The sequence below is a fragment of the Lepidothrix coronata genome, unplaced genomic scaffold, assembly GCF_001604755.1.
Source record: "Lepidothrix coronata isolate B3197 unplaced genomic scaffold, Lepidothrix_coronata-1.0 Scaffold14, whole genome shotgun sequence".
Taxonomy (NCBI): Eukaryota; Metazoa; Chordata; class Aves; order Passeriformes; family Pipridae; genus Lepidothrix; species Lepidothrix coronata.
The window spans coordinates 458,915-479,075 of record NW_016690194.1 but is presented as its reverse complement, the minus strand read 5'-3'; the positions used below and the strand labels follow the sequence as shown (position 1 = coordinate 479,075).

Sequence of the window (20,161 nt, the reverse complement as noted above, 5' to 3'; positions counted from 1 at the left end):
CTCTTCAGCAGTGTCAAAATGTAAAATATGTAGAACACATTGACTGTAAAATAAGTTTTCCTTTTTTTAAACTAGAACTATCAGAAGGAGATACAAGTTTTTCTTAACTTTCAGAGTATGTTTGAAGCAAGTCTCTTTTCTGAAATGCACCTGCTCCCTAGACACACGAAGTATGTTTGCTGATAAATTATTTTTTGTCTACACGTACAGCATACTGCAACAACCATAAGCAAAATAAGCAAAAACTGCAATGTGTATTACATAAAATAATAAAAAGTTCTATGAAGACAATAATAGGAATCACACTGTAATATAACCATAGGATAAAGCTACTATAATCAGCTTGCTTGATAATTTAACTGTACTGCTGATGGATTTTCTAAACTAAGAATGAAGATCAGTAACTCTTACTTATTATAAACGATGATTAAAAATTTAAAATATTTTCTGTAACATATATTAAAAGTTCAGATAACTATTAATCCCTATTTACATATTTTATGCTTAGTTTGCTTTTTAATTCACAAGCATATCTCGCAGACATACAGATACTCAAATATACACTTAGCACTCCAACTAATTTTCTTCCTTATTTCCTCAAAGAATTGTGTCTGTAACCTCCAACACATAAACATCATCTTTGCACCTAGAATAATTATTTACAACAGGAGTTATCATTGCAATTTTATAATACGGCTGAGATGTCCAGGCAACTATTAGCATACAAAAGGTAAGCAGAAATACCAACTTCATTGTGTTTTCCAGAGAAAAAGCAGAATGACAAAGAAAATATTTTAAGGGAACTTTCCAAAAAACATTTCTGAAGACCTTTGTCACTATTTAATAGGATGATAATTCAAAAAAAAATACATCTGAATAATTACATAAGAATTTAAATTACATGGACCACAACAGGACAGTCAGACAACTTAACTTTGTTAAAATGAACTGTTTAAAAAAGCCTGTTAACAGACCAACACAGGATGACACTTAACATGCTCACTATGCTTACTAGGACTTAACAGTAAATCCTACCGTTCTTCATGAAATGTAAAGTGGTTCCCCAAAGCTAACAAGGGCAGAGGTACATTAAAGACATTAAGAAAACCAAAGTACAACTGCAGTATGTACTTCATATGTACTAATTTAATTCTGCTCAGAAACACAGCAGCAGAAATAAGAACACAGTAATATATCTGCACTTTCTGGCAGCTGTACAACAGGTCTCCAAACAAGCAGTTCAAGTAGAAATGACACAACTTTTCACTGCAGTTAAAACACAGATTATATTAACTTTACACAGGTTCTCCAATCAGATCTTCGTTTTGTTGTTGAAGGGAAAAACATGGGATAACATTGAATCCTCAGATACTGCTGGAAACGTTGGCAGTAACTATTGCCAAGACCAGTCTGCTATATTGCTGCTCTTTAATTTGTATGCAAACATCAATGCAGTTATCTGTGTCTGTCACTCGAGAATGCTCAGTATTATGTGTTCTCTAGTGATCTGCCCACAGAGTGTATTAAGGTCAATGGGAATCTTTTTTTGATGACTTTTATCAGGGTTTGAGTCAAATCCTTAAGGGGAGAGGATGGGGGGAAAGCTAAACCTTGCAGTCACACAACAGCTGCAGCACGGTCAGAACACATTAACATGTTTTCTCATGTTAAATCCAAGGATTTCCAAATGTAAGGAAACTGTCACCACCCTTACAACACATTTTAAAAATCAAACTTTATTTATTCAGATACATACTTTAACTTGCTTTCCTCTTCAGTGAATGAGGCACTATTTTTACATTACAAATCAATGGGGGATCCTTCTTTTATTTCATTTTTATAGAGGAAAAAGGAAATTATGCTCATCCTACCAGGAATTCTTCAGTACCAATGGTGCAATACAAATAAATACACAGAATTAAGCACCTTTGACAACAGACAGGCCAATTTGATGATGGGAGCTTTAAACTAGGAATGGTAGAGGACAGCGATGTTGATGAAATAACAAGTGAGGAAGCTGTGGCCTGGGCTGGCAAGCAAGGGACACAGGTAAATATGGACAGAAAAGACCATGTGATGAGCATCAGAACACTCAGGGAAGACTACCTCCACCATATGCACATAAATAAGGGAGTGTTGATAGTATGGGGGAGGCTCTTAAGGGTCTTTCTGGGAAATAAACACAACTGCGTACGCATCTGAAGTTGCTGTTCAAATGCACACAGCACACCCCCATGGAAAATCTCTGGCGGAATGAAAGATCTGCAGGGGTCATTGGGATCATAGAGACAAGCTGGGACAACTCACATGACTGAAGCATGGACATGCATGGATAGAGGTTCTTCAGGAAGAACTATGTTCAAGAAGAAGGGTCTGGGAAACTACCAGCAATCAACCATACCTTAGTCCCTGGGAAGGTGATGAACCACATAAAGGACAAGATAATCACTGGGAGTGGTCATAAGGAATTCACAAAGAGGAAATAACGCCTAACTGGCCTGGCAGCCTTCTCCGATGAAATTACTATCTCAGTGGACAAGGGGTGAGCAGTGGGTGCAGTGTGCTTTGATTGCAGTAAGGCTTTTGACATTGTCTCCTATAAAATGCCAATAGATGGACTGATGAGGTACAGCGTAGGTAAGTGGACAGTAAGTTTCCCTTGAACCTTGTAGAACTATACCAGGTTTAAAGAGTTATGATCAGTGGCACAAAGACCAGTTCGAGGCCAGGTACTTGTGGAGCATCCTAGGGGCTAACACTGGGGCCACCACTTTTTAACATCTTCCTTAATGACCTGGACAACGGGACAGAGTGCACAGTGGCAACTTTGCTGATGACACAAAAATGGGGGGTGTTAATTGTTTCAACAGATGTTTGTACTGCCATTGAGAGAGTCCTTCACAGGCTGGACAAATGGCCTGAAGTTCAACAAAGACAAGTACAAATTACCAGCCCTGGGGAGCAATAACCCCATTTAAAAGCACAGTCTGGGGACTGACAAGCTGGAAAGCAACTTGTCAGAAAGTGCTCTGGGGATTCTGGTGGACACCTGATTGACCATCAGCCAGTGATGTGGTCTTGTGCCAAAGGCCAGTGACACCCTGAGCTGCACGGAGAACAGTGCTGCCAGCAGGGGGAGGAAGGTGATCCTTCCCCTCTATTCAAAAGTTTTAAGGCAGATCTTGATGCTTGTCTGATTCTGGGCTCCCCAGGAAGGGAGAGACATGGAAATGATGGACTGAGCCCAGTGGAGGACCATAAAGACAGTGAAAATATTGGAGCATCTGCTGGGCTGGGAAAGCTGGGGCTGCTCAGCCTGGAGAAGGGAAAGTTCAGAGGTAAACTATCAAGATGTATAAATACCTGATGGGAGTCTAGAAAGAAGATGCAGACAGACTTTTCTAAGTGATGCACAATGAAAGGAAAAGAGTCAATAAGCACAAACAAAAATCAGATGGAATTCCAGCTAAATATAATAAAGTGGTTTTATCCTTTAAAAACGGCCACACAGTGGAAAAGACTACCCAGAGATGTTGCAGAGTATCCATTCTTGGACATACTCAAACTCAACTGGACACAACAATACTGGATAGCCCTGTTGTAGCTGATACTGCTGGAGTAGAGGGCTGCAGCTGTGTAACACTCCAACTCTGGGAGCTGCAAGCTCATGAGCCCAGCCAGGAGTTTTACTTTTAAATATAGATATAGGGTTCTTTAATACCTTGAGATAGCATCAAGAGAATAAGCCACAGACTTGTTCCCAAGGGGTTTCTTTATTAATTGAGGGGAGAAAACAAGGGAATCTGGCAAAGGTTCAAAAAAGGCACTACACAAGCTAGACAAAATGTTCCACCACAATACCAATCCACCACATACTAATCCTCAACACTTAAGTCAAAACCCATTCCCTCCAGCTCCAAGCCACCCAAAGCATCAAAAAAGGAGCAAAGAAAGAGAAGCAGAGAGAGCAAAAAGAGAGAAGGAGAAACAGGGAAAGAGAGATCATAAAGCTACCACTGAGACTTTGTGGAAGATCAGCTCTCACACATCCAAGTGGCAGGGCCATGACACATGGCAAACATATGCTTTTGGTTTTTTCTGCTCTGGATCCCATGGCCAGCCCCCCCAGCTGGGGTCTCTGACCCACCATCCACTCTGGGGTTCTAGGCCAGGCTGAGGGGCAGTGTCCTCACTGTCCCTGCCAATCTGTGGCTGGGTTAGGGGTTGCAGGAGGTGTGGTGTGTTGTAGTTTTCCTGGGCTGTTTGTGACTGACAGCTACACCGGGGCTTCCTCGTGTGGGTTCCAGGGGCCTGCCATGAGGGATACGACGCCACCTCACCTCCATGAGTTTTGACCCATCCCTTCCTCCTTCACACACACGCCCTCCCACCCTCCCGCCAAAGTGGTTCTGACCCAATAATCACTGATCTAGTGTTTAACAACCTGCTGGGGCAGCAGAACTACACAATCTCCACAGCCTCAGCCACTTAGTGATTCTGTGTGATTGTTACTACTTTGCTTTGAGCAAGTTGCTCAAAGAGAGTATGTAAAATCAAGCCCATGATAATCCAAAAAAAAAGTTACAAGATAAAAATTAATTTCTGATCAAAATGTATATTAACATGCTTACTCAAAGCAGTGAACTAGTAAACAACTCTACAAGACAGACACCCGCCTGGCACGTGTCCCCAGAAAAATCGTACTTTTGGGTGAGCATGTAGAGAAGAAACAATCAAAAATTGAAAATTGAATGGAACAAAGGTAATGAGTTACATTTAAAATATAAGTGCCTATATACACACCCATAGATAAGTATACATAGGCATCTATAAGTACATAAACAGAGATATAGAAATATATACATCTACACATAAAATATATAAATTATATGTGAAAGTGTATATACATAGATATAAGTAGGATATGCGTATACAAATATAAGCACATATTGATAAAACGTTTCAATATACTGTAACTCTAAACAAACACAAATTTAAGAAAAAAGTCACCACAAGCAACAGTATTTGAAAAAACCAATATTCTATCAGCTAAGACCCAAACTGAAGCACTCCTTAAGTCTACTTTTTCCCCATCATCCCTACACTTCCCATAAACAAAAAAACTATGATACACTGAGAGCATTTAAATTCACTTAATGGTGAAATCACTAGGTAGTAGTGAGGAATTAAAAAATACCTCTCTGTCTCCAATATAATACCTCAAGATGAATACAATGGGAAATGAAGAAATTTACAGAAATTACTGTACTCTTTGCACAACAATAATCAGCATGATATAAAAAAGCCAGGTCTTTCTTAAGTCAAAATAGAAGCATCACTAAATTATTTCAACTACTAAAGTAAGATGGTTGTTCCAATATCCTTAGTAGACTTTGCTTTCAGTATGGCAAGAATGCTACACAAAGACAGTAGAAACTGGACTGCAGAAAGACTCAAAATATTTGACACCTTGTCCTGACAATAACTATTTTAAAATCATTACTATTGTTAAGGGTAGGGACAGTTTTGGTACTCAAATCTGACAAGAGTGTGAACTAAGGGGGAAGAAAACCCAATATTACTACAAAAGAAGTACTTGGAAAATCATCAGGGATACATTTGGACTATGCACTAATCAAAGGAATAAAGTCATGGCCCACACTTCCACTAAAAATACAGGGGCAAGAAATTCTAATTCATTTTAGAATAGAGTTTACTATATTTGCAAGCAGTTTAACATTTTCTGGATACCTGTGACAGCAAGGCTAAAGTCTCAGTGAGTCAAGGAAATCTCTCCAGTTTGATGTTCAGAGTTCCACCAGAGCTCTGTGTCAGTGAGACTCAGACCACCAACTGCTCAGATCAAAAAGTTCTAGATCCTACATTAGCATAATTTTAAAACAAAAATCACAGAGATGCATTGGAATTAATCTTCAGAAACAATGGGCAAGATTTTATGTTCTTTGAAAACATGAGAATGGAAAGGCTATCAGGGACTCTAAATAGATCCAGAAAATCTGTACTGAATGCAAACATGAAAAATATAACCAGGGAATGAATTTCTCAACTCATTCAGGAGTTTGAAATTAAACCCAGTGAGGTCAAGGTGTATTTTTCTGGATCTGCCTATGCTCCCTATGAAAAAAGACAACAAATGAAGGAAGCCTGTTTCCTTCCTTTGTTCTTCCAGAGTTTGTTTCTAATAATTACAACTGTGTTCCTGGTCTGTTTTAAAAAAGGAAGAAGGTGGGGAAGGTAGGAAGGCAGCAGACAGGGTGTCGTGATTTAAGCTCTGGTAGAAATCAAGCACCTTGCAGCCACTCTCTCAACACCCGACCCCCTGACCCAGGTTGAATGGGGAGGAGAATCTAAGTAAAACTTGCATGTTGAGATAAAAACAGTTTCATAATTGAAAATAAAATAAAAAATTGTGGTAAATAATATCAATAATGATAATAAAAAGGAAAAAGTGATGTACAATGCAATTGTTCACCACCCACTGACTGATGTCAGGCCTCCCTTTCTGAACCCAGGTCAGTCCCCCTTCCAGGTAACTCCCCCCTGGTTTATATACTGGGCATGACATTCTATGGTGTGGAATATCCCTTTGGTCAGTTCCGGCCACCTGTCCCAGCTGTGTTCCCTCCCACTGGCAGGGCATGGGACAAAGAAAAAAAATAAATCCTTGACTTAGGATAAACACAGCTTAGCACAAAAAACCCACATCAGTTTGTTATCAACACCATTCTCAATCCAATAAGCACTGTCCAAAACACAGCTCTATAACAGCTACTGAGAAGAAATTAACTACACCCTATCTAAAACCAGGACACAAGGAGACAGAGCAGTGCGGAGAATAGAGACATTTGCAAATAAGGTCTTTTTCAGCTCCAGTGAATAGCAAAGAATACAACATTTTGAGAAATTTGAAGTTCAATGATTTGGCCGATTCAGACTATTGTAAATCGAAACCATCAAGTAGTAAATTTTCTTACCTTAACTATCCAACCTTAAAATGCCTTCTTCGCTGTCCCTAGTCCTCTCACACATATATATAATACTGAGAATAATTTCTATTAGTCCATTGCTGAATTTCACAAATTCCATTGACTGCCTCTATCAGTACAATTTCCCAATAAACTTGCCTATTTTTATTGACTTTTTGAAACTCAACTGGTATTTATTCCTTTTAAACATGAAAATAATAATATATCATTTTTCTTGCAGAGATTTCAACAAATACTAGGGTAACAATTAAGGTCAGATGCATCAAAAATATTTCTTGGGGCTTTTTTTCCAAAAACACTTAGATACTGACTCCCTATAGAAAGATTATTTCTGCCTGGAAAGCAAAGAGAAGTATCCATACCAATGATTTCTACATCCCAACTGCAGCTCTTCAGGTATAACCACAGTTTTAAGGAATATTGAAGGGAATATTATTTGTCTAACATAGAAGCAAAGTACTGTGTATGCTTCTGAAACTAAGAAGTGAAAAATGGACAATTTCCTGACAATCCACCTAAAGTAACTGATTGTCTTCTGCCATTACCTTCATTCTGAGGAATTCAGTAGTCTAGTCAATTCATATAATTCATTCTGTCCTTCATTTCTTTTCCAAGACTCAAATAATGCAGCACTGATCTTACAGGTTCAGTGTAAAGAAATAGTGTGTGAGACTTAAAATAAAGCTTAAGTCACTGCGCTTTAAACATTTAGCACAGGCCTATGTAGATTTTTGCTGACTTGTCAGATTTGACCCTCATTAGAAAGTCAAACTTAGGTTTAAAGCTTTTCCAAGTTCAGGGCATTTAGCCTCATTAATTAATATTTATGCCACCAATCATATTGTTAGTTTGTTACTTTCAGTAGAGATTGGTAGTTCTCTGACCCAACGCCAATTACAGAAGTGTACAAGTCTATACCTACTCAAAAACTGGTAAAATAGACCAAGTGTCAAAATATATCAGAGTTAGTCTACATAAACTGGTAGTCTTTCAAAAGCCTTACATCCTGTGGAACAGAATGATATTAAAGTACACTGTTGCACAAAAATACTTCTAATGCAAAATACTGCTTTGTAAGTGGAACAGTAGCCTTTTCGAGAAGATTCAGACTTGAAGGTAATGAAATTATGAAATACTTACTTAGCTTTGATCACATCACAATTCTTTCGGAAGAGTTGTTCCTGTTTCACAGCTACCAGAGATGACAAGTTACCGCATATACTGCGTAACTCTTTTATTTGTTCTCTTGCCTCTGCTAAATCAGTTTTCAAATTCTGCAAAGAAAGCATTTTAAATGCATTGAAGATAACGTATAAGAAACAGTTAAAATCTACTATGCATGTCATCTATGGATATAGATATATGGCGTGCACGTACCTGAATACATTTACTGCGGTCTAAGCAAATACATAAATATGTGTATACGTGCATGTATGAAAAATGTGAAATACCAGAAAAAAAGGTGTATTTCAAATTTTAGTTGGCCATCTGTTCTTTAACAAGTTTTCCTTAACTCTATTGCTGGATGTGGAAGGAGAATCCTGAATCAAATCTTTGCAAAATAATAGTACCCAATTTAACTACTGAATTGATAAAACTTTGTTTTTTAAGTAGAAATTCCTTAAAAAAAAAAAACCAGCAGCTTTACTGTTTTAAGCTCTCCAAAAAATTCACAATGATGTGTAGATCAACTAAGAAACATAGATATAGATTCATTTTTGAGACTGCTTAAATCTTGCTCTGGTTTTGCACTGCTAATTCAGTGCAAGGAACAGTTTCTTCAGGAAAAGAAATACCATGCAAGAAAATTTCTGGAAGTGCTCTGAAAACAATGCAAGTAAGCAAGAGTTTGCCTTTTATCATAAGCCTTACTGCATAAGTTAGTTAGCAAACTGTGAAAGTGTATACGAGAAATAAAGCAGCAAGGCAACTTACTCAAGCAAGACCTCAATCTCTACATAAACCTTGCTAGAGTTCCCTCAGAAGAGTATATCAATCCTTAAGAAGCTTCGTATGACTATTCTCCACAGAGTGTTTTGAGGTAAGAATGGAAATATAAATATTACAGCAATATCTAGAACAGAGTTTGAGAAGGTGGCAACAGCCTTAGACCTGCTTTGGTATTACACCACTCACAGATGAAATCACTTGTTCTCAGTAAGGCAAATATTCCAGGATTCATCAATAATTTAAAATAAAAAACCCATAGTAGAATAGCATCCCTAATCTACTGCTAAGCGTATATTAGTTTTCCATTTACATATAGACTTAGTTAAAGAGATAAAAAATGCACATTTTTCCCTTTCAGCAATGATGCTTCACATATTGAAGTTATCAAAATGTTTTTTTAACTGAAATGTAAATAATTAATTGTTTCTCTTTAAACATAAAAAATGGCTTATACATATTTAGAAGTATCAGAATGTACTACAATAGAATTCTTTGAACTTGGACAAGAATTACGTCCTGCTAGCAATAGTAACAATGGATGTGAGGAAACAGCAAAATTCACAAGTGAATGACATAGGAAAACTGTTTGTTTCTTGATAACTCTCAAGCTATATATCTGATGTATCCAACTAATGAGCCATCATTCAATCTCAAAGGCTAGTAGAAGGACTTAATTTTTCCTTGAATAATGGAAGACTTCAGAATTACAGGAGATAGTTCACTATCAACACATGAAATTTTTGACGTGTACCCATCATCCATTGCAGAGTACAACAAAAAGAATAAGTAAGAAACGATCTGGCCATAAATACAACTTAAGAAGTCATCTAATGGCAGAATGCAAAAAATAAAAAAAAGTATCTTTCAGTACTTCACCTCATTTGTGACATATATAACTTCAGATTTTGCTTTCAACTAAGTAACAAACCAATTCAACCTTTTGAATGTATTTTGAAACCTTGAGTTTTCTGGAAGCATTACTGAAAAACCAAAACATGAAAACAGGGATAGGGAACAACCGGTTATACAAATAGCTTAGGTACTGAAATATCATATATTGACATACAAAAGCTGTGCTGAATACTGAAATCAGAAATCTAAGACTGAATCATAGAACTGTTTGGGTTGGAAGGGTTAAAAATTCACCTAATCCCAATCACCCCTGACATGACCAAGGGACACCTTTCACTAGACCAGGTTGCTCAAAGCCCTGTCCAGCCTGGCTCTGAACACTGCCACACATGGGGCAGCCACAACCTCCCTGGGCAACTTCCTGTTCCAGTGTCTCACCACCCTCAAAGTAAAGAATTTCTTCCTAATACCTAACCTAACTTTCCCCTCTTTCAGTTTGCACCCATTACCCCTTGTCCTATCACTACAGTTCCTGATGAAGAGTCCCTCTCCGGCTTCCCTGGAGGCCCCTTTCAGATACTGGAAGGTTGCTGTGAGGTCTCCATCCAATCTTCTCCAGGTTGAACAGCCCAACTTTCCCACCCTGTCTACACAGAGGAGGTGCTCCAGTCCCCTTATTGACGTTGTAGCCCTTCTCTGGACTTGCTCCAACAGTTCCATGTTCTTCTTATGCTGGGGACCCCAGAGCTGGATGCAGCACTCCAGGTGGGGTCTTACCATAGCAGAGTAGAGGGGCAGAATCACCTCCCTCAACCTGCTGGCCTCGCTGCTTTTGATGCAGCCTAGGATATGATTGACTTTCTGGGCTGTGAGCGCACATTGCCAGGGCAGGCTGAGTTTTTCGTCAACGTCATATTTTCAATCATGACATAACCTATAATGTTTTACACTCAATTTTTGAGTATCTTCATTTTTAACATCACATGGAATTGACTACATTGCCTTTTTGTTGATACAGTAGCCAAAAAGGTTCATTACCTAAACATGCAGACTGAAAATTTACCTAATACAAATTCTCATAATCTGGGTTTTCAAATTGAAGTCCATTTCAATAGCACATACAGACTGTTTAGAATTCCATCTTTTAAAGCTTATTTAAAAAGTGCTATTTAAAATATAATAGGTCAAAACATCAAATAATTCAGTTATATGAGAAAGAAAAAGCCTATTTATAGAAGACACAGTACGAGACACAGTACAAGAAAAGGTGAATTCAAAAGAACTTCAAACATGAAAAGCATAACAAAAACAAGGCATGAGGCAGCACAGTTATGCACATTAGAGACTCACTAAGAATTAACACTAAGGTTTTTTACCTGTAGCTTCAAACCCTTCGAAAGTCACTTTCAAAGACAGTAGCTTTGTTTTCATGGTTTTTTTTCCCCATAATATATTATGACAGAAGAGAGTAATTTTTCAAGCTCCCATTTCAATAAAACTCTCCTGGAATAAAAATCCCAGGCTCCTCTTGACAGAGATGGCTGTTTCTTTCAAAGTTCCCACCTTCAGACTTTAGAAACTTTAAAAAGAACTGTGCTAACTAGAAATTAAAAACAATCAAATACCAACCAGTAAGCAATTCCACTATCTTTTAGTCCCCTCCACTTAAAATCTGACAGTCTGACTTCTTCTATTTACATACAAAGCTTTTTTGTGACTTGAGTTTGGTAAAAAATACATTTTTCTTAATATTAAACAGCAGCTTAGGTAACCTTCACCCAAAGAACAAAATAACTCAAAAGCCTAACTGATTCTTAGATAGGGAGACACATACATGCATAAGCTGGCTGATTGACAGCTTCTCCAGTTCTGCACTTTTGGGAGATATAGAAGGCTGATATAAGCCCTGGGAAGCATAAAAGCAGCTCAAAAAGTTCTCAAGAGCTACTTTAAGGCAGAAAGAAAAGCCCTACATTAACCTTCTGTACACTGAATCTTATTTGTATGAAGGTACATATAGAAAAGACAAACAATAAAACACTATTGTCATCATTTTAACCACCTTATCAGGCGTCTTCCTGTTAACCTCACTCTGATTTTGGCTAATATGACAAACGTTTAAAGAAACGCTCCTTAAAAGGACAAACTAGCCATAGCTTTTTCTTTCTCTCAATTTTTAAGAAGTTGAATTTTATACCTGAATTCAGATTATAATGGGTCTGAAAAACAACCAGTCTTTGAAAGTGAGAAGTGGTACTTCTCTGCACAGAAAATGGTTTAAGGACCGAAAAAAAATGGGCTAGTAACACTTAGTTCACTCTCTGAACGGGGGGTCACTTTTCCAAAGGGGCAGTCTCTTATTTAGACCTAGCCTTTCTGTCATCTAATACACATTTTAAAGACAATGTTGGGGTAGCTAATATTGATAAGGATTCATTTTATTCTTTCAGACAGAGGAGACTAACATGGATAGTGCCTGTATAAAACATCATCTATAACACTGTTAAATAGAGTGTTTACTGCTAAAAAATATGTAAAAAAAGATGCTGATTCAAATCCAGAACTCAAGGCTGAGAGGCAGAACTGACTTTTAGAGGAGCTTTCACTTCTTAATTCAAATGATTTTTATCTATAACCACTTGACAACACCAATAGGGACATGTTATGTTGAGGTGTATATATAAGAACATCAACTGGAACTTAATATTGTGTAGTGTGATAATGCCATATTTGACCTCTGTAGATATGAAAATTATTATATTTTTTGTTTATAAGCATCCTGTTAAGATCCAATCTTAACAGCACCCAATATGTAATAGAAATGAGGAATGTCAAGAACAGAGGGAGAAACTAATTCAAACTGAAACTTAAATTTTCAAGAAAATATTTACAGGAAGAGTATATGTAAAACCAGTGATGAATTATAAAAATAACTTTGTGTGTTCTTACAAATTATTATAGTACAAAATATTGATTAAAATGATGAGACAACATATTGCTACTTCCTAGAGGTCAAATATAACATTTCCCTCTTGTAGACAGTTGTCCTAGTTAGCACAGCTGAGAGCAGTTCATCATGGTATGGGTGTAACCCAAAACTGTGTATTCTATAGCCTTCCATGCCATTTCCCAGAAACTGTTGTCAATAGACTATTCGCACCCTCTGCCCATAAGAGCCTGACTCCTCAGGCTATAAACTAGATGTTAAGAGGCCTGTGAGATAGGAGGATGCTCTTACCTTTTATGGAACTCCCTGAGGGAAGTACTGACCATTCCTGCCTGAACTGGAGAATACATAAACCTGGAGTTTCAGAACTTTTCAATCACTCGTGGGATCCAGAGGAAGACTGCAGCTCATCGCTCTCAACCTCAGCTGGACTGCAATCACCGCTTCTGACCAGACTGCAACAGCTCTCCCACCAGCAGGTTTTTCCCCTCTCCCTTTACTTTGGACTTAAGCGGGGCCCAAGGAACACCACTTTGTTCATGCCCCAGGGTACTGGGTTATACATTTGGGTTTTGTGGGTTAAGACCAATTGTTTGTTTGTATGATTGTACTTACTGTATTATTTTAATAAATTGTTATTCTGACTTTATAATCTCTCCTTTGAGTTGGGTTCATTACCCCTGCTGGTTAACTCCTAAACCAGCACAACAGTAATTTCAGTCTGCTTCTCAATACTTGCAGTAGTCTTGTTAGATGACTTCATCTAACTGTCCGCTAGCAAAGGTGTATAATCACTTGCCTAACATCCCTATAAGGAAAAAAAAAAGGGAGGGGGTAGAAGCATAAGCTTGGGGCATCAGACCTATGGACACGTGCAGGCTGGCAGAGACTGCAGGAAGTCTCAAGTCACAGTCCCTGCCTAAAGCAGGTTCACCTGGCAGGGGGCAACCAGGCTGCTCAGTGCTTTATAAAGTCAAGGGTTGAAATCTAAGGATGGAGATGGTCCAACCTCCACGGGACCTCGCCCCACTCCTGGGCTGTCCTCCTGGGAAAAAGGCTTACTCTAGCCTCAAGTTTTCCTCTTTCAGCTTGTGTTGCCTTTCACCACTCCAACACACAAAGACGTAAAGAATGAAGGCATCTCCTCCAACCCCTTCTGTTCATGCTGGAGATGCTGCTGGGTGGCCCCAGCCCCAGAGCCATTCCTTCTCCTGGCTGAGTCAGCCTATCCCACCACCTCTCCTTGCAAGGTAAAGTCTCCAGATCCACTGTCCCACCTTCAGCCAGTTTACTGATGTCTTTCAGTACTGCACATATACCAAAAACAGTACCCAAAAAGAGGTGTGGTATCCAGAGTACTGAGCAGAGTTCTTGGGGTCATGCCCCACTCATACCTCTCATTCCTGGCCCCGATGCAGCGTGCTACCTGCCACTGCCCAGAGGTGTTCCCTGTTTGCCTGCAGGGCTCTGCCTTCACAGGGGAAGACTCATCATTTGTCCTGCCTAAGGTTCCCATTGTCCCAGTTCTGTCAAGGCCCCCCCCAGATGGCAACAGCGCCTTCAAGCACATCCACTTCTCCCCAGTTTGGTGTCATCTGCAAATTTGATGATCACACCCACTGTTCCCTCTTCCAGGTCACCGATAAAGATTTTAAGCAAGAAAGGTCCAGGATGGATCTTAGAGTACATCACTTACCACCAGACTACAGACTATTACAACCCATTAACTACAGCTCTCTCAATCCAAACATCCAAATAGTTTCTTTAAACATATTGCTGTCCACCTATCTAGCTATAACATCCTAACTTCGATAAAAGCATACAGCAAGACAGTGTCAAATATTAGCTAAAGTTAAGGTCAATCACAGCCAAGCTCTCCTCTTGTCCACAGACACAATCATTTTATCATATAAGACAATCAGGTTGCTCAGGAACAATTCATCCTTGGTAAATCCATTATTGTTTCTGGTCATGTTCTCCATTAGTGCCTAGAAACTACTTCCAAGATGGCCTTCTTTGTGATTTTCCCAGGGACTGAAGCGAGACTAACCAACCTTTCTTCTTGGATTATCCTTTTTATCATGGAGTTCCCCCAATAAAAGTTTTCTGCTACTTTTGAAGGACAATAGGCAGCTGCCTGAGAGTGCCATCAGCCAAATCTCCCAGCACCCTTGGATGCAGTTCCTTTCAGGTGGTCCAACAGATTTGTATTAGTCAAGTTCTCTCAGGTATCTCCCAACACATCCACTCTCAGTACTTCTCCCTGAAGCCTGTCTCGAGGCACAAACTTTTAGGGACATCTTGGAGAAGACTGAGGCAAAGATGATATTTAGTACCTGTGCCATATCTATTACCTTCTGTCACTAATTCATCATTCTGCTTCAGCAACGGGTCCCCATTTTACTTGTTCTGCTTTTTACTGATAAAGTAGTGCAAGAAACTCATAACAGTCATTACTTGTAAGTCAACTGCAGGTTGGTTACCACCACCCTCAGGTGCTCAGACAATGCTTCTGAACTCCTCCTCTATAGTTTTCACTGTTTCTACTTCCTGAACACTGTTTTCCACACCCACCCTGGCATCTGGTGATTAATTCTGTTTAACCACACCGGTCTCCTGATATATCCACTTGTTTTTCTGAGCATCAGAGTGGATCATATGTGGGATTGAAGAAAGATGTCTTTGAAGACTTGACACTTTTTCCTGAGTTCTTTATCCTTCAGTGCTGCTTCTCATGGGATTTCACTTACTGGTTCTCTGAACAAGCTGAAGACTGCTTCTCATCTCCAGGTCTGCACTATGCTATTCTCCTTCCTTCATTGTCTCAGGGTCTTGGTCTTGACAACTTCATGGTAACTGTAGCCCGGCCTGTCATTATTATTTTCTTAATCAGTTCTTCCTTGTTTGTAAACAGCAAATCCAGCTGTGTGACATCCCTGGTTGGCTCAGGCAACACCCATACCCAGAAGTAACCTCTGTCATAGTCTAAACAACACCTTGACCTGCTTGTAATGCCACTCTGAAACACCAACACTACTAATTCCCATCCCTGCAATCACCTGGCTCTGACACACCTTTCTCTCATAAGTGTGCCTCATCAGCCAGGAGGAGAGAGACATAAAAATTATTCTGTGTTCACTGAAGGTATGCGTAACAGATTTCCAATAATTTATCCAATATTACAAGCACCACATTTGACAACTTGAAAATTATTACATCAGTTTAGCACACACTAGATTTTTCTGTCCCAAGTATCAACAAACCATTTCTTGCCCTGGGAATCCCATAATCCTTTCATGATAACCCTCCAAAGGAGCCAGTTTGCAGGAACTTTACTTCACATGTTAACAGATCTGAATGAAACTCTTTACAAACGGTTTCCATCAGCACAACAACTGGAGGCATCACCAAAACAACTGAATTGCTAGTGCAAAAAAAAGGATGTTTCTGGGTGAGGTATTAATTAGATAGTTACTACAATGAATGTACTTCAATAATGTAAAAGAACACAACATTGTAAGTGTACAATTAGTCATGTAAAAAATAAGAATCCAATACCTAGATATGTATATAAGTAGCTGTCAAACACTAAGATACTATGTTTGTGGTTTATTTCTTATAAGCAATTTTAAAAAATGCTAGCCAATTTTCACCAGCAAACAAGAAAAAGTGTCATTTAAATAAAAGAGAAAATATTCTGTACCATGTATTCAATTATATTCTTTTTTGTTTTCTTATAAACAGTGAAAATAACTTTTTAATATAAGCGATAATAAGTTCTCTCACAGAATGGAGACCTTTGGAGGCTAGGATGCAATTTATTTGAAATTACACTTAAAATTTAAAGTGTTGTTGCAAAACAACAATTATGAAGAATACTGCAACAAAATTATAGGTAAGTAAATTACACATCAAGAAAAAATTTGTGATAACAGTTTTAAGCTTTTATTATTTCACATATATTTCTATTATCTTAAAGTACAGTATCTTTTATTTTTTAATGCTTACATTTTAAGATTACTATTTGAAGTCAGATTTCTGCTTTGCAACATCAATTTTTAAAAAGCTGTGGGTCTTAAGTGAAGGAATGTAAATGAATGCAAGTCCCCACTGATAAATTTGAATATATAACTTGCTATTTAAAGAAAATAACTTGTAGTGAAATGTCTGGAGAAGTTAATTCTGAAATAACATCTAGGAGTCCATTCCAATTCGTACCTTTATTATGGCATCACTGCCAGATTTTTCCATTTTCCATTGTGCCTGCTGCTTCCTCAGTTTCTCCAGGTCACTTAGTAGGTCAGCACAGCATGTATTTAATCCCTTATTTTCCTCCTCCAGGTTTTTTATAACCAGTCTGTTTTGCTCTTCCTTCTTCTGTGCACACTCCTCAGTGTCCTGTAGAACAGTACCACAAGGGCCGATAAACAAAAAAGTGAGAACTAATCAGCAAATATAAACTGTGCAGTTTTACCCTCACAGCAGCTTCTTCTATATTTGATGGCCAAGGTCACCTGTGTACTTTTATTGGCCTCCTTCATGCAGGTGGAAGGGTCATATTTTTTAGCTGGATGACAGCTTTGATGAGTACACATTTGCAAAGAGCCCATTAATTGATCAAGCTGCCTTTGATGCTGTCCCCAGCTATTTTTGAGACCCACACAGACATATCCTCCCAGACCTCGGCTTTATCAATTAATAATGCCAGTCCCATCAGAATCTAATTACAAGAAGCCACATCTTCACACTCCCACTTTCTTTGCTCCATTTCTATCATTAACTATTTATCTGAAAGTTATAAAGCTTGGATTCTTGGCTTTAAAGCATCTTCCTCAGAGTTGGTATGTGAGAAAATGGTAAGGTATAGCAAGGCCTAAGGCAATTTTTTCTCCAAGCTTGTCACTTTCTGTGCCACAAAGGCTGACATTGCTTAAAGAACTGCTTCAAAGCTACAGTCTTAAGAAACGATGTACAAGTCAATATACCTTAAGTTCTTGGCTTTTATCTTTAAATTTCTGGTTCAAGGTACTGAATTCATTCTTCAGACAGGCATTTTCCTCCTCCACAGCATTTTTTCTCTGCATTAAGTTGTTTATCTCCTCGTGCTGTCCTGTGAGTCTCTATTTAAATTTAAAAAAAAAGAAAAAAAAGGTGTTCATAGACAAAAAGCAATTGCAAAAGGGCATGCATGTCCTATGTTTTAGACCTATGAAATGTAACTATCTGACATATATAATTTTTACAGTATTGTTTTAATTTCATTAGTACTTTAATCATACGCAAAACTGAATGACTGTAAGACACATTAAGGTAAACGAGGAACCGAATATCTTGCTGCTGCTGAACTAAGAAGTCAATAAATGCAGAACTGAATGGAAATTACTCAGTAAAGCTCATTGGCAGAAGTTTTATCTGTGCTTAGGTACTTAGAACACAATAGAATATTGTTTAACTTGAACTTCTAGCACACCAAAAATCAAGTCAGAGAGCTGACTTCAAAATTCTCCAGAATTTTGATAGTAATTAGAAATTACTTTTAAGTGAAGCTTCCAAAAAGATTATGAAACAAAATAGTCGTAAAGAGAGAATTAAGTCTAGCTGAATTTGCAGCTCAAGGAAAATAATACAACATTGCTCAGTGCATACAACAGTTCAGTGTACTCACATATAATAAAATCTCACTGCCATAAAAAAAGAATTTCAAGTTCCTGTGATAAATACTTGCATTCTATTCTTATGACATTTCTACTAAAACACCCTCACTCTTAAAGGCGTATTAGAACACTGCATTTTTCTCCAGGAGTCTGTTTTAATTCCACATACTGTTTTGTCCTGCCTCTTCTTAAAGAAATCAAAAGGGCATTAATCTAACATTTTCCTAAGCAGTGACACTGTAACTGTAGTACAAAATTGATGCAAATTTCATGTCAGGACGAAAACGTAACTGCTCTGCCTTTAATACATAGGCTAAAATGAATGTGTTCAGAAACATAAGAAATTATCCACAAGGTGATACACCTCTAGATTAATCTACAATATTGTTGATAACATATGTAAGGGGTTTTGGCGTTCAAAGGTTACATCTGGTTCACAGGTATGTAAGACATGAAAAGAAATGAAAATTTGCCAGGTAAAAACACACAAAACAATACATTTGAAGTCATACTTTCACCATTCCAAATGCAAAACATTTGCACTTTGGATATATTATTACAGTTGCAGGAATGAACTGATGCTGAGAGATGATTTAGTTGAATTTTTAAAAAGGTATGAATCCACATTACTATGGAAAGCATCAGTTATTTTGTGTGTTGCCTTCCCACTCCCCAGGTCCTCACATAATTTCAGTAAGCAGCTCCTTTGAGTTTTCCTGCCAGCTCATTACTACTTGTTTAACATTTATCAAGACAAAGTCTGTATCTGAAGAACACCCTCAAAAATTCCACCTATCTGAAAGAGACTGTTGGCTCTGACCTAAAAATTCACAAATACACACACTCAAAAAAGCTCCAGCTCTTCAAGGATCTAATTTCTGAGTACAGAGCTACATCATGTTACGATTTAGTTTCATTATATACTCTGTGGAAACTGGTAAGCATAAGTATATTTGTGACACGAAATCAATGATATTTAGGTTCTGTCTAGAATGGGATATTTTCCAGCAATGTAGAGGATGAATGGAGACATGAAGGTACAAAAGTGCTGCTAGCTATTTCAAATGTTTGTTCTGTATTGCTGAGATTAAATTTTCAACTGAAATAAGGTACTTACACTGCATACTTTTCAGGATAATCAGACAGATTATCCTGAGTCACACTTGCACGCTAATTACTTATCTCCACAATTGATCCCCTTAACACTTTAAATTAATCAAGAGGCAAATACACCACATCAATTACTAAGCAGCAAACTCACCTGAGTAGTCTACAAAGTCATCTACTGCAGCAGTAGTGAAACATTATCTCGGTAAGTTACACTTGCACAGAAAAAAATCCTGTTATGTTTCAAAGCATTTTTCTTGGGTTACCACTTTGCGTGCTCTTTTCCTCTAAATGAACTGAACTTTTACTCTCCTATCTGCTCATTTCACATTCTTACAAAGAAGGGAAAAAACCCAGAAGTATTACTTGGGAGCCATGACTGGGCAGACATAAGGGTCATTAAAAAGAATTTCCTAGATACAGACAAGTAAGTTATCGTCTGCCCTTGCCTGTGCAGCTGTTTTTGTACTTTGCTTCCTCAACCTACAAATTACCTTGCCTAATAGAAGAAAGAGAGTAAAGACTGATTTCTTAAGAAGAGAACACAAGCAGTGTTCCTAAAAGACAGGTACCCTGTTCTGACAGGCAAGTGAAACAGCAGGGAAGAAAAACATACCTGATCAACATATAGGGCAACCTCCTAC

General features: G+C 38.1%; 1 protein-coding gene across 26 annotated transcripts in view; it reads right to left on the bottom strand.

The window, feature by feature from the left end:
- Window positions 1-20,161, bottom strand: part of CNTLN (centlein) — a 272,029-nt gene that overhangs the window by 135,850 nt on the left and 116,018 nt on the right. For 25 of the 26 annotated variants that reach the window (XR_001873367.1, XR_001873366.1, XR_001873371.1 and 22 more), the window contains 3 exons: window positions 17,742-17,876; window positions 16,975-17,154; window positions 8,148-8,281 (listed from right to left, as the gene is read on the bottom strand). Coding sequence is in view for 19 of the 26 variants with exons in the window: in XM_017806135.1 (XP_017661624.1) it covers window positions 8,148-8,281; window positions 16,975-17,154; window positions 17,742-17,876 (449 nt within the window). In the remaining 7 variants the exon portion in view is untranslated. The remainder of the gene's footprint in view (window positions 1-8,147; window positions 8,282-16,974; window positions 17,155-17,741; window positions 17,877-20,161) is intronic. The other variant, XM_017806141.1, reaches the window with a different exon arrangement.